The sequence below is a fragment of the Myotis daubentonii genome, chromosome 1 (genome assembly GCF_963259705.1).
Source record: "Myotis daubentonii chromosome 1, mMyoDau2.1, whole genome shotgun sequence".
NCBI classification, from domain to species: Eukaryota; Metazoa; Chordata; class Mammalia; order Chiroptera; family Vespertilionidae; genus Myotis; species Myotis daubentonii.
Window position 1 is genome coordinate 76,543,468 of NC_081840.1, and position 13,921 is coordinate 76,557,388.

Genomic DNA, 13,921 nt, shown 5'->3' on the forward strand with positions numbered 1-13,921 from the left:
CTCAGGCGCCGCCTCCCGGGACGCCTCTAACACACCTCCTGCCATAATTCCTCCAAGCGCCAGGGGGCGGTAGCTAGTCTCTCCGTCCGCGGGGCCTTCCCGGCGGGAGTCGCCGCAGCCGGCGCGCCTGCCAATCGGCGGAGAGCGACGCGCGTCCTTGCGGAAGTGACGGCGGTCGCGGGTCCTGCGGGGGCGACGGGGACGATGTGAGGGGACCGAGACGGTGGTAACCGTTGTGTGAAGATGGAGGTAGGAACGAGCGCTGCGAAGGCTGGCGAGAGAGCGCGCGGCTGGCCGGGTTGGAGCGGAGGCGGGAAGCCGGGCGGAGAGACAGTTGACGGGACCGCAGAGAGCGCGGGGTTGGGGGAGTGTTGGTCTGAATGTCGGGGTCGGAACCCGTCACTCCGAGCGAACTCCCTTCCTCCCTAACTTATCCCCGCGGCTTTCTTTTGGTTTCCAGTTTCCCGGAGGAAATGACAATTACCTGACGATCACAGGGCCCTCGCACCCCTTCCTGTCAGGGGCCGAGGTGAGCACGAGCGGCCGGCGCTGGGGGGAGGGCTGGGGCGGGAGGAAGCGGCGGGGAGGCGCGGACCCCGGGGCCGGGGGCTGGCAACCGAGGCCGCCGCTGGTGTTTGGGTTCCTCTGGACCCGAGGACGAAGGGGAGGCCCGGGAGCTGCTCTCCTCAGGAAAGCGGGGCGGAGGGAAGAGCTAACCTATTTCCGAGTGATTCTTGGGGGGGGAGACAGCGTGAAAGTGTCTCCTTCGGTTGGGGAGAAATAACTGACCATCTCGAGGGAATCGCAGAGGGAAGAGAATATGTCAGCTAGAGAAACGGGGGTGAGGGAAGGAGCTTGCCTAAAAGGGGCTAGCCGTGGGCATGTGTTCCTTCTACATATATATATTTGATTTTTGACAGAGAGGAAGGGCGAGGGATAGAGAGAGAGAAACATCGATCAGCTGCCTCCTGCACACTCGCCACTGGGGATGTGCCCGCAACCAAGGTACATGCCCTTGACCGGAACCGAACCTGGGACCCTTGAGTCCCTAGGCCACGCTCTATCCACCGAGCCAAACCGGTCAGGGCTGTGTTCCTTCTTGAAACAACTCTGCTGAGAGGGGAAGGGGGTCTTTGTTTCATTCAAATTTCCTACTCAGCGACGAAAACAGAAAAGTTAGCTTGTTTTGCTAGTGACAGGATGAAAGGAAGTCGTTACCAGAAAACATGAAAGAAGTTAAGTGAGACAGGGGCTTCTGTTCGCCGGTGACTCGGGTTGCGTCACCTCGGGGTGTCCCAGTTTCCCCAGCTGTCAGACGGCTTCAGTGGCCGCTCCTTGCGGTGTTGAGGCGTGGCTCCGTGGCCGAGCGTGGAGCTATCGGCACCGGGAGGTCACGGTTCCATTCCGGTCAAGGGCACAGGCCTGGCTGCGGCTCGGTCCCCAGTGGGGAGCGTGCAGGATGCAGCTGATCAATGGTTCTCTCTCATCACTGATGTTTCTCTCTGTCCCTCTCCCTCTCTAAAATGAATAAAAATGTATTTTTAAAAAAGACTTAAAAGAAAAAGAAAGGGCATCATTGCCAATTTCTGCTAAATCAGGTCTCCACATTTAAGTTTCTGTATTTAGACTGTGGCAAATTTCACAGTCCACATCTAGAAACTTGATGGGTTTGAGCCCGTCCGTTGTTTTTGTTTTTATGACTTTAAGACAAAAGTACTTTGCCAAGAAGCTGATAACTAAATTTCAGTGGCTTCTTTTAGCCCGGGATTTTGCCATTGTTAATAGTTCTTCTCCTCATTGCCACTTCACCTTCCTTTCCCGTTTTTTTTGTTTGTTTGTTTTTTTTTAGCTTTATTTTAATTGGTTTATGGTTTTTGTTGTGTCTGGTCTTATTGTGAGCCACTTAGAACTAGTAAAGGTTCTTTTAGAGAAGGGGGTGTTAGAGACATCAATTTGTTGTCCTACCCATTTATGCATTCATTGGTTGCTTCTTGAATGTGCCCTGACAGTGGATCGAATCTGCAATCTGGCATGTAGGACAATGCTCTAATCAACTGAGCTACTCAGCCAGGGCATTCATTATATTGAGTACTTTCTAGGTGCTGAATTTTTTGCAAATATGTCATGATAGGAGGCAGTGCATGGTGATGGAGAGATCTCTGTTTAAATCCTGTCTCTTCCTATTTTTTTTGTTACAGTTGACATAGTGTACAACATAGTGACTACACATTTATATAACTTAGGAAGCGAACACCTGATAACACTAGTATGAGCAAAAGATGTAAACACATACTTCACAAAAGAGCGAATCCAAATTGCCACTAGGCATATGAAAAAGGGTCATCATCACTCATCAGAGAAATGCCAATTAAAATTAAGAAGATACCATTGCACATCCACCAGAATGTTTAAAATTAAAAAGACCAACAATTCCAAGAGCTGACAAGGATGTAGATAACTCTTAATCATTGCTGCTAAGAGTGTAAATTGATTCAACCACTCTGGAAAACTGGCAGTATCTACTAAGGATAAGCATATGCTTACCCTGTGACCTAGTGATTCCACTCTTAGATACACACATGAGAGAAATGAGTGCATATATTCACCCAAAACATGTATGTTCACAGCAGTTTTATTCATAGTAGCTAAACATTGGAAACAACCCAAGTGTCTATAAACTGGTACATGTGTAAAAAGGAATACTACACAGCAATAAAAAATGAACTATTAATAAATGCAGTTTGGATGATCTCAAAAATACATTGTAAGTAACAGAAGCCAGACATAAAAGAATAGACACTATATGAGCTCATTTTTAATGAAGATAAAAAATATGCAGTACTAAACTATAGTGATATAAATCAGAATAGTGATATCTGTTGTGGAAGGGGGGAGCATTGACTGGGAAGGAGCATGAAAAAATATTTTGGAGTGATAGAAATGTCTGTATCTTTGATCTGAGTGGTGGTTAATTGGATGTTAGCATATGTAAAAAATCCATTGAAGTATATATTTAAAAATTGTGTACATAAGTTATACTTTAGTCAATAAAAAATAATTTTTAAAGAGTAGGTATCCAGAAAGAAAAGCATAGCATTTGTTATAACATTGCTTGAAATAGGAAATGTCTATAATCTAAAGGGAGTTTAATCTTTTGTTTCATTCAGGTTGGCTCTTATCCTATATAATAAAAGGGTAATATGCAAATTGACCCTAACAGCAAAATGACTGGGAATGACTGGTCACTATGACACACACTGACCACCAAGGGGCAGACACTCAGTGCAGGAGCTGCCCCCTGGTGGTCAGTGCACTCCCACAGGGGAAGCTCTGCTCAGCCACAGGCTGCCAGTACAGCAGTGGTGGTGGGAGCCTCTCCTGCCTCCTCAGCAGCGCTAAGGATGTCTGACTGCAGCTTAGGCCTGCTCCCCACTGGCAAGTGGACATCCCCCGAGGGCTCCCGGGCTGCCAGAGGGATGTCTGACTGCCAGCTTAGGCCCATTCCCCTGGGGAGCGGGCCTAAGCCAGCAGGTGGTCATCCCCCAAGGGGTCCCAGCCAGACTGCGAGAGGGCACAGGCCGGGCTGAGGGGAACCTCCCCCCCCCCCCCCCCGGCCCTGCACAAATTTTTGTGCGCCAGGCCTCTAGTATAATGATAATGTGTTTTGAGCACTTTGGGAAAATAGTAATCATAAACATACCTTAATTAGAAAAAGCATTTATAAGATTAGACCCAGTTAATGATTTCAGGCTGAATAGTTAAAAATCACTACTATGTCAGTTGTTGTTTTTTAATGGGTTTTTGTGAGGACAGAGAGAGAGAAACATTGATGTGAGAGCAAGACATAGATCAGCTGCTTCCTGCACGCCCTCTACTGGGGATGGAGCCTGCAACCTGGGCATTTATCCTGACAGGAATGGAACTGGCAATCTTTCAGAGCTAGGGCTGACTCCCAACCGAGTCACACCAGCCAGGGCTACTATATCAGTTTTTAAGAACAATAAGTTATTTAAATAACACATAGTACTAGTGTATTATTGAATAAATAGGTGTTGGATTAAATTTCTTGAAAATGAAAAATTTACACAAGAAACTAAAGAAACACTGGATTGTGTGTTTTGGTATGGGAGTGTGAAATGGGAAGGAAATGGTTTGTTGTTGGTTTTTTGTTGTTCTCTCAATAGGTAAGCCTCCTTATTTTATTAAACATTTTTGTTGATTTCAGAGAGTAAGGGAGAGGGAGAGAGAGAGAGAGAAACATCAATGATGAGAGAGAATCATTGATCGGCTGCCTCCTACATGCCCCACATTTGGGAACGAGCCCGCAACGTGGTCATGCGTCCTGATTGGGAATCAAATCATGACTCCTGGTTCATAGGTCAACGCTCAACCACTGAGTCACACCAGCTGGGCAGCCTCCTTATTTTATAAACTGGAATTCCCAAACTGCTTCTTCCCCCTAAAAGGCCCAGGAATTTAACAAAGAAGGAAAAGAAAGCTGAGTGAGAAGGTAACTGCATCATGTTTCTATTTTCTCCTTCTGTGCCCAATTCATTTGTATTTACTTTAATACTTGCTACAGTTATCTTTGTTTTATATTTGACAGTCTAGAACAGGGGTGGGCAAACTTTTTGACTCGAGGGCCACAATGGGTTCTTAAACTGGACCGGAGGGCCGGAACAAAAGCATGGATGGAGTGTTTGTGTGAACTAATATAAATTCAAAGTAAACATCATTACATAAAAGGGTACGGTCTTTTTTTTCAATAGTTTTATTCATTTCAAACGGGCCGAATCCGGCCCGTGGGCTGTAGTTTGCCCACGGCTGGTCTAGAATATGATCTAGTTATGTAGTAGATCCACTAAATAAGTTTGGATTTTCATAATTGGATTTTAACCATAATCTTTCAAATCATTTGTAGTAGTAAAGGGATTTTGAGGGAGTCTCTGTGTGTATTCTAGCATGTGGTTTACCCTTCCGTATTCTTATTCATTGCCATTATTTTACTCTTCATACTTAAAGGAAGAAACACAAAATAAACAAAACAACACAGCCCACCTCTCCGCTTTCCCCCCAAAACACACACAATACTATTAAAGCCACAGATAGTGACTAACAAAGCTGTTTTCAGAAAGTTACATACAAAGAATGCCTTGTTAATTCATACAGTGGAATCTCTGCATGTCTGTTTTTTTAGTGTAGTGCATGAGAGCACTCCAGATGGTTTGTGAGGGCTGGTCCTTTGTAGAACACTGGTCTCTTGTTTTGGATATGAATTTTTACTCTTTTCGAGTTTTCATTAACAGATAGTATCATTTTCATATCTCAGCAGGGTTGCTTTTTTATTTGTATGGTAAGCATCATTTGTTGAGGATAGGCATCTTTTACTTTGCCAAAACAATCTGTATCTTTAAAAATTTTTTAAACTGCTATTATATAACGATTGATCTAGCACAATAAATGTTTCCCCTGTTCTTTTTCCTGTCTCTGTAGCTTATTTGTTTGCATGAGAATTTGGTTAAAAAAAATAAAAATCTTTGTACCCACTTCCTGAAAAGTGCTCACATGAATCTAAACTGAAATTTCAGTGTCATGTAAGCAAGCCCTGGCTGGGTAGCGGGTAGCTCAGTTGGTTAGAGTGCTGTCGCAATACTCCAAGGTTGTGGGTTTAATCCCTGGTCAGGATACATACAAGAAACAACCAATGAATGCAAAAAAAGGCGGAACAACAAATTGATCTCTCTCCTTCCCTCCTTCAATCCTTCCTTCTCTCCCTCACTCAAATAAAAAAACAATATTTTTAAGGTGGTAAAACGAATTCAGAGTCATGGACCTAGAGATAAGAACTTTCACACAATAACAAATTATGAGTTGTGTACTAAGAAGAGTTCAGTTCTTAGGGAGATATTTACTTTTTCCATCAAGAACTGCCTGCTTCTGTATTCCTTATGCTACTGTCATATTATAGCCCAGACAACTACCAAATTTTTACCGTAAGTAAAATAATAATGATCTTGGAAGAGGAAAACAGAAATGAAGCTATATACATATCTTTTTGTCTTCAAACTTATTTCTGTTTGCCAGTATGATTCAGAGAGATTGGGCATTTCAGAAACATACCTTTTTCTCCCTAGTTTCTACTACCTGGAAATACTCTTCTAGCAATGTCTTCATTAAAATAAAAATGATATTACTGAGACCCTTTCTGGGTGTAGAAAAACCAGAGGACCTCTTAGAATGCATTATTTAATCATAAAAAAAATATGGATGTCTACTGCATTTTATCCATTTTATCTGAATCAGTTGACATTTACTATGCCATGTGACAGGTTGATAAAATTTAAAGCTTCCAAAATTTCACTACCTATGATAATTGGTTGGGGCAGATGGCAAGTTAATAATAATTCAGATGTTAATAACAGTTATTAAGCAATTATATATATCAAGCAATGCGATCAGCTTTTGTGTGCTGAATCCAATTAATCCTCATAAAAACCATATAAGGAAATTACCATTACAACTACTGTTTTATAGATGAGGAAATCTCATTTAAGATTATATAGCCCTAGCCAGTTTGGCTCAGTGGATAGAGTGTCAGGCTGTGGACTGAAGGGTCCCAGGTTTGATTCTGATCAAGGACACATGCCCAGGTTGTGGGCTCGATGCCCAGGTTGTGGGCTCGATCCCCAGTAGGGGATGTGCAACAGGCAGCTGATCAATAATTCTCATCATTGATGTTTCTCTCTCTCTCTCTCTCTCTCTCTCTCTCTCTCTCTCTCTCTCCCTCCCTCCCTCCCTCCCTCTGAAATCAATAAAAATATATTTTAAAAAGAAAAGAAAAGATTATATAGTAAGTGGCAGAGCTGGAACTTGAACCAAGACCTCTCTTGACACCAATGTCACTTGATATTATTTACAGGGTTGGGCAAATGTAAGTTTTTAGTTCATATGGAAAATCATACAATATCTAATAGTACAAGAATAAACTGTTTTGCATACTCATAACTATAAACGTGCTTTTGTCCTACCCTGTGTAATGTTCTAGTGCTATAGATTCATCTTAGTTTTTTTACTTTATTTTGTTTTTAATATATTTTTTATTAATTTCAGAGAGGAAGGGAGAGGGAGAGAGATAGAAACATCAAGGGAGAGAGAATCATTGATTGGCTGCTTCCTGCACACCCCCGACAGGATTGAGCCCGCAACCCGGGCATGTGCCCTGACCAGGAATCGAATCATGACCGTCTGACCCATATGTTGACACCCAGCCACTGAGTCACACCAGCCGGTTGCCATTTTAGTTTTTTTAATGTCAAAAGAAACCGTAACATTTAATGTGTCTTATGTCAGCAATTGGTCTGTTAGCTCTGTGTATGGTGGCCCCATTCGGAATAGAAAGAGTATATTATTTTTGTAGTGGAACTCAGAGGAAGGGATTGAGTCTTTAGCCAGCTGGAGTAATCTTTTTCTTCCTCACTTAACAGAAAGGCTTGGTCAGAGCAAGATTAAGAATATGTTCAGGAGCTGATAGAAAACCAGTTTGCCTTTTAAAAAATATATATATGGAATGCTTCATGAATTTGCATGTCATCCTTGTGCAGGGGCCATGGTAATCTTTCAATTTTAGCTTATGTGCTGCCAAAGTGAGCACCAGTTTGTCTTTTGACTGTAGCTCTTATGTTTTTCGCCTCACTATTATCCTTATTTTGGCATTGTTGGATTTTCCAAAAGTACTGTACAAATGGGAATCTTATTTGTTGTTAACATCATGATTTCTAAAATGGAAAAGATGTAGGAAACTCTGAGTGCATACATTTTAGAGGGAGATAAGGTACCCATGATAGGAAAAGCTTCAAAGGAACCTAAAACAACAAAATATAATTGTCTGGTTGACAATGAATTTCTGTGGTCTAAAAGCTCAGGCATAGTAGTAGTGAAATCTTTAGAATATTTGGAGAGATTTTAAACATCATAGCTAAACAGGTAGTAAAGTCTGAGTCCTTACTAATGCTGCTGAAAGGATCATTCATTAGAATAATAGACATAATATTTTAGGACCACTGAGATGATAAAAGTAGAAAAGAGAGATAAAAGAATTGAAAATTGTGATTGATGTTGGCAGCTTTGTATGTGCCATATATCTAAGGATATGAGAAAGAGAGGTTTATTTATAAAACTAAATAGAATAGGTCCTAAGAAATTGATAACAAAAATAGGATCCAGGCTGGAAAGAGGTACACTGAGAATCTCCAGTACTCAGCCATGTTCTTCACTTAGAAGTATACAGTTTCTCCTCTTCCCAAATTATTTTCCCTCTCTTTTTCCCCCTACAGACATTCCATACACCAAGCCTGGGTGATGAGGAATTTGAAATCCCACCTATCTCCTTGGATTCTGATCCGTCACTGGCTGTCTCAGATGTGGTTGGCCACTTTGATGACCTGGCAGACCCATCCTCCTCTCAGGATGGCAGCTTTTCAGCCCAATATGGGGTCCAGACATTGGACATGCCTGTGGGCATGACCCATGGCTTGATGGAGCAGGGCGGGGGGCTCCTGAGTGGGGGCTTGACCATGGTAAGGGGCAAGATATGTTCAGGCTTATCCAAGCTCATGGGCATGGTGTTAGGGAAGATAAAAGTGATTCTGTTCCCTACTGCACTTGAATATTACATGTTTCTCATTTTTGTGGATAAAGGCTCATTGATAAAGACTTAAAGTCCATTGTATGAATGAAATGTATCATCTGAGTCAATTTTACTTGAAAAATGGTTTAAAATTGTAAAATGTCCAGTTACCTGAGGATTAACTCTGAATTGAAGATGATTTATTGTGATTTGCAGGAGGTCTCCCCCCCTTTTAATATAGCCTTCACATCCTAGAATTGAAATGTGAGTGTGATAGTTGGCACATTGATTTATTCAAAAACAGTCTGAACAAAATGTATTAACTGTGGGTTAGTGTTATAAATCAGTATATTGGGCTTCCAGCACATCTCATTAGTAGCAAATCTCTACACATTTTATTTGATGTGAAACATCTTGACTTCGGCCTTATTACTCACATTGCCTGTGTATTGCAACTTTAAACCCCATTATTTTAGCAGGGTACAGAGAAGCTTTTCTTTACTCCTTGTGTCATTACTACCTCCAGATTACCAAATAATTTATATAATCTTTAATTTGTCCAAAATTAAGACCTGTGGTTATTTTTAGTTGTTTTGGAATAGGCTTTGGAGTACAAAGAAGTGACTTTACTAATTTATATTCTTTATTTAAAAGCTTAATGTTTTATATGTAGACAGATTATTTTATGTTTAGAGTCTAAACAGTGATACAATGTAGATGAGTAGGGTGTTTATAAACTGTCCTGAACTTGGTGGGGGGAAGAGTGGTGTTCTTTATATTTAGTGTTAATTAGTCCTTCTGCTTCTCTCAGGACTTGGACCATTCTATAGGAACTCAGTATAGCGCCAACCCACCTGTTACAATTGATGTACCAATGACAGACATGACGTCTGGCTTGATGGGGCATAACCAGTTGACCACCATTGATCAGTCAGAACTGAGTTCTCAACTTGGTTTGAGCTTAGGGGGTGGTACCATTCTGCCACCTGCCCAGTCACCTGAGGATCGTCTTTCAACCACCCCTTCACCTACTAATTCACTTCATGAGGATGGTGTTGAGGATTTCCGGAGGGTGAGGCATTCCCTGCCAAAAATCAAATCTGCCATGATATTCTGGGATAAAACTCTTGGCATACAGAGCTACTTAGTATCTTTGCACCTGTTCTGCCATCTCCTCTGCTCTTTTCTGGGTATGGGGTCCTGCCTCTCAATTTATAGTTTGTAACGTTCCTCCCAACCTTCATTCTTATTGGTCCTCACATACTTTACTAATATCTTAATCCTATTGCCTCTATTAGTATTTCTGAAAATTTCTCCATGTAGCTAGTTTCCCCATATAAAAGTCCTTTTCTTGCAGTTCTCCAGATATACATCCCTTCTTCCTTCTTGTAATTCTCTCTTTTCTCCCCTGCAGCAACTTCCCAGCCAGAAGACAGTTGTTGTGGAAGCAGGAAAAAAGCAGAAGACCCCAAAGAAGAGAAAAAAGAAAGATCCTAATGAACCTCAGAAACCAGTTTCAGCATATGCCTTATTCTTTCGTGATACACAGGCTGCCATCAAGGGACAGAATCCCAATGCTACTTTTGGAGAAGTTTCAAAAATTGTGGCCTCCATGTGGGACAGTCTTGGAGAGGAGCAAAAACAGGTGAGCAAATAATCAGGATTTGTTTTGCTAATAGAAGTGGGCATGGGTTGGTGTTAACTTTAGAAGTGTAGTTATTCTGGCAAGATACTTTTTTTTTTTTTTTTTTTTAGTTTTATTCTTTTTCTTTTTTAAATATATATTTATTGATTTCAGAGAGGAAGGGAGAGGGAGAAATAGAAACATCAATGATGGGAGAGAATCATTGATTGGCTGCCTCCTACACACACACACACACACACACACACACACACACACACACCCGTACTGGGGATTGATCCTGCAACCTGGGCATGGGTCCTTGACTGTACTCAAATCTGGAACCCTTCAGTCCGCAGGCTGACGCTCTATCCACTGAGCCAAACCAGTCAGGATTGGCAAGATTCTTGATTGGCTGGCTTTCATATGCTTGGTCACTGGAAAGTCTGACATGAAGGCTGTCTTGATTATTAGCTTTCAAAAGTATATTCACTAAAAGGAATTGTCAGTATTCATTTTGAAAAATATATATATCTTGATTTTGGAGAGGGGGAGAGAGAGAGAAACATCAATGATGGGAAAGAATCATTGATTGGCTAACTCCTGCACGCCCACACTGGGGAGCAAGCCCACAATCTAGGCATATGCCCTGAATGGGAATCGAAACATGACCTCCTGGTTCATAGGTCGACACTCAACCACTGAGCAACACTGGCCAAGCTGGAGTTGTCAGTATTCAGATTGAGATTGTCATTGCAGTGATGAATAATAGAATAATCAGTCTTTTCTAGGTGTTTGGGCACTTCTTAAACAGTTTTTCTTTCCTGCAGGTATATAAGAGGAAAACTGAGGCTGCCAAGAAAGAGTATCTGAAAGCTCTGGCTGCTTATAAAGACAATCAAGAGTGTCAGGTAAGAGGGTTATAGCAGATGGATATTTAAACCAATAAAAGATTTTTTCAAGCTGTTTATTAGTTATAATACCACCAAAAACCTGTGCAACCTCTTAACTAGTAGTTAAAGCTTAGAAATATATACAGCATGGTTTCCTGTTGTTCCCATCATAAATCTTACCAACCAGTCCTTGTGAGTTTATTTTCATTGTTTACTTTAGACAGGGTAGCACCCACAGCTAGTTTTTTCCTTTTTTTTTTTTTTTGTCTTTTCAATCTATCATTGTCTTTTGGGAGGTGATTAAAGTGAATATGTCCCAGGGAATACAGAAAATTTCTGAGTGACTTTTTTTTTTCCTGGTCTTTTAGGCCACTGTGGAAACAGTGGAGCTGGATCCAGTGCCACCATCACAGACTCCTTCTCCACCTCCTGTTGCTACTGTTGACCCAGCATCTCCAGCACCAGCCTCAACAGAGCCCCCTGCTCTGTCTCCTTCCATTGTTGTTAACTCCACTCTTTCATCCTATGTGGCCAATCAGGCATCTTCTGGGGCTGGGGGTCAGCCTAATATCACCAAGTTGATTATTACCAAACAGATGTTGCCTTCATCTATTACCATGTCTCAAGGAGGGATGGTTACTGTTATCCCAGCCACAGTGGTGACCTCCCGGGGGATCCAACTAGGCCAGACCAGCACAGCTACTATACAGCCCAGTCAACAAGCCCAGATTGTTACTCGGTCAGTGTTGCAGGCAGCAGCAGCAGCTGCTGCTTCTATGCAGCTGCCTCCACCCCGACTACAACCTCCTCCATTGCAACAGATGCCTCAGCCCCCCACTCAGCAAGTGACCATCCTGCAGCAGCCTCCCCCACTCCAGGCCATGCAACAGCCTCCACCTCAGAAAGCTCGAATCAATTTACAGCAACAGCCACCTCCTCTGCAGATCAAGATTGTGCCTGGACCCACTCTGAAAATGCAGACCACCTTAGTCCCGCCAGCTGTGGAAAGTAGTCCTGAGCGGCCTATGAACACCAGCCCTGAGGCCCATACAGTGGAGGAGACCTCTACTGATACAATCTGTGAGATGATCACAGATGTGGTTCCTGAGGTGAGCCAGTTTTCAAGTCTTCCCTTTGATGATCAGTTTCCTCTGATGATCCAATAAAAGCAGGCGTTGCCATTAGCACTTAATGCTTGGCAACCAGGAGTATGAAACATCCTGTAAAGGACAGTTCCCACCCAGGATACTCTGTAGTGCTCTTGGTGAAAAGCATTAAGAGGACCGCCTTTCCCAGACGACTGCTTAACTAAGAAAAATACTGTGGTGTGACTAGAGAGGATACAACCCAAGCCCAGAGTTATTTTTTGGAGGTATCTACCCAAGGATCCTAAACTTTGGAGATTTAAGTGCTTCCATTTCTCCTATATCTGGACTGCTTGGCTTGATGTTTCCAGTGGGGAAATAGTGGATATAGATAGAAAAATTCAGTTGGTTCATATCAATGAGTCCAAAGTGACAAACAGATGTCCATTACCCTAGCTTTAACTTACACATGACCAGTGGTTATTTTTAAGTATGGGTCTGTTTGAGACTAGCTCCACAATTGATGAAGCAGTAATTTTAAAGAAAAATAATCCCTCTATCAGGAGGAAACTCTGAATCTGCAAGTTCTTCACATTTTCTAATGGCACATTTTGTCTTCTCTTAATTCTCGAAATCTTAGTTGAGGTGACCCAACCTCTTTTCACATTCTACTTTTGATTTTATATTTTCAGAGGAATATTATCCAAGTGTGGAATAAAGTCAGTGATGGGTAAGATTAAAATTAAAGAGAACAGTGACCCACTGTGCACACGTAAAACTAGTAGTTGACCCTCCACATACATGGATTCCTGACCTGGATCAAAAATAATGACCCTTTAACTGTGCAGGTAAATCTGCATACACTTGAGTGGACCCTCGCAGTTCAAACCTGAGTTGTTAAAGGGTCAGTATACCAGCATATGCCAGCATTCTCCTAATGGGAAGAAACTTCATGTCAGTCTGCTTGGCGAAGTTCTAAAACTGGATAAAAAGCAGGAGACCAAGAACTCGTCTTCTTTTGAAATGTTACCCCATATGTGAGGGATGTTAACTCCTGTTTGCTCCATTGGATCCCAAAGTTAATTTGACTAGTGTCTGGCAAGGTAGGTAACAAATCTAATCCATCTTTGGTGCTCTCTTTCTCTCACAGGTTGAGTCTCCTTCTCAAATGGATGTTGAATTGGTGAGTGGGTCTCCAGTGACAATCTCACCCCAGCCTCGCTGTGTGAGGTCTGGTTGTGAGAACCCTCCCGTTGCGAGTAAGGACTGGGACAATGAATACTGCAGCAATGAATGTGTGGTGAAGCACTGCAGGTGAGTTATAGTTTCTCTTATAATTCAGGGGTTGCTAAAATTAACTGTTGGAAAACATGGTAACCCTGAGCATGTCAGTATTACCTTAGAGTATACCTTACCTTAGGTAAAGTAAGTTGGTATATACATGTATATGTCTGATTGTAAGACTACTAGAAAAGTTCCCCTGCTTATAAAGAGCTTATATATATAATTGCTACACAAGGATAATTAGCAGTCATGCTTCTCTGGTACCACATTTACCTTTAGGTATGCTCTTTAAATGTATGATGACACATAAAAGAGTTAGTGACTGAATATTAGCTTTGCTTATCTCCTTAGTGCAAATCAGAACACTTAGGGAATTAGAATTTGAGGAGGAATGGATAAGTGATAAATAGCA

General features: G+C 42.0%; 1 protein-coding gene and 1 pseudogene across 2 annotated transcripts in view; one reads left to right on the forward strand and one right to left on the reverse strand.

Annotated features, from left to right (window-relative positions):
- The first annotated feature begins 90 nt into the window (after positions 1 to 90).
- Positions 91 to 13,921, forward strand: part of TOX4 (TOX high mobility group box family member 4) — a 16,323-nt gene continuing 2,492 nt past the window's right edge. The window contains exons 1-9 of one of the 2 annotated variants that reach the window (XM_059707010.1): positions 121 to 249; positions 461 to 529; positions 4,467 to 4,510; positions 8,334 to 8,576; positions 9,438 to 9,698; positions 10,041 to 10,271; positions 11,078 to 11,158; positions 11,509 to 12,249; positions 13,376 to 13,539. In XM_059707010.1, the coding sequence (XP_059562993.1) occupies positions 8,508 to 8,576; positions 9,438 to 9,698; positions 10,041 to 10,271; positions 11,078 to 11,158; positions 11,509 to 12,249; positions 13,376 to 13,539 (1,547 nt within the window). In that variant the 5' untranslated portion in view covers positions 121 to 249; positions 461 to 529; positions 4,467 to 4,510; positions 8,334 to 8,507. Of the gene's footprint in view, positions 250 to 460; positions 530 to 4,466; positions 4,511 to 8,333; positions 8,577 to 9,437; positions 9,699 to 10,040; positions 10,272 to 11,077; positions 11,159 to 11,508; positions 12,250 to 13,375; positions 13,540 to 13,921 lie in introns of both variants that reach the window. The other variant, XM_059707001.1, reaches the window with a different exon arrangement.
- Positions 7,557 to 7,651, reverse strand: LOC132224112 (U6 spliceosomal RNA; annotated as a pseudogene).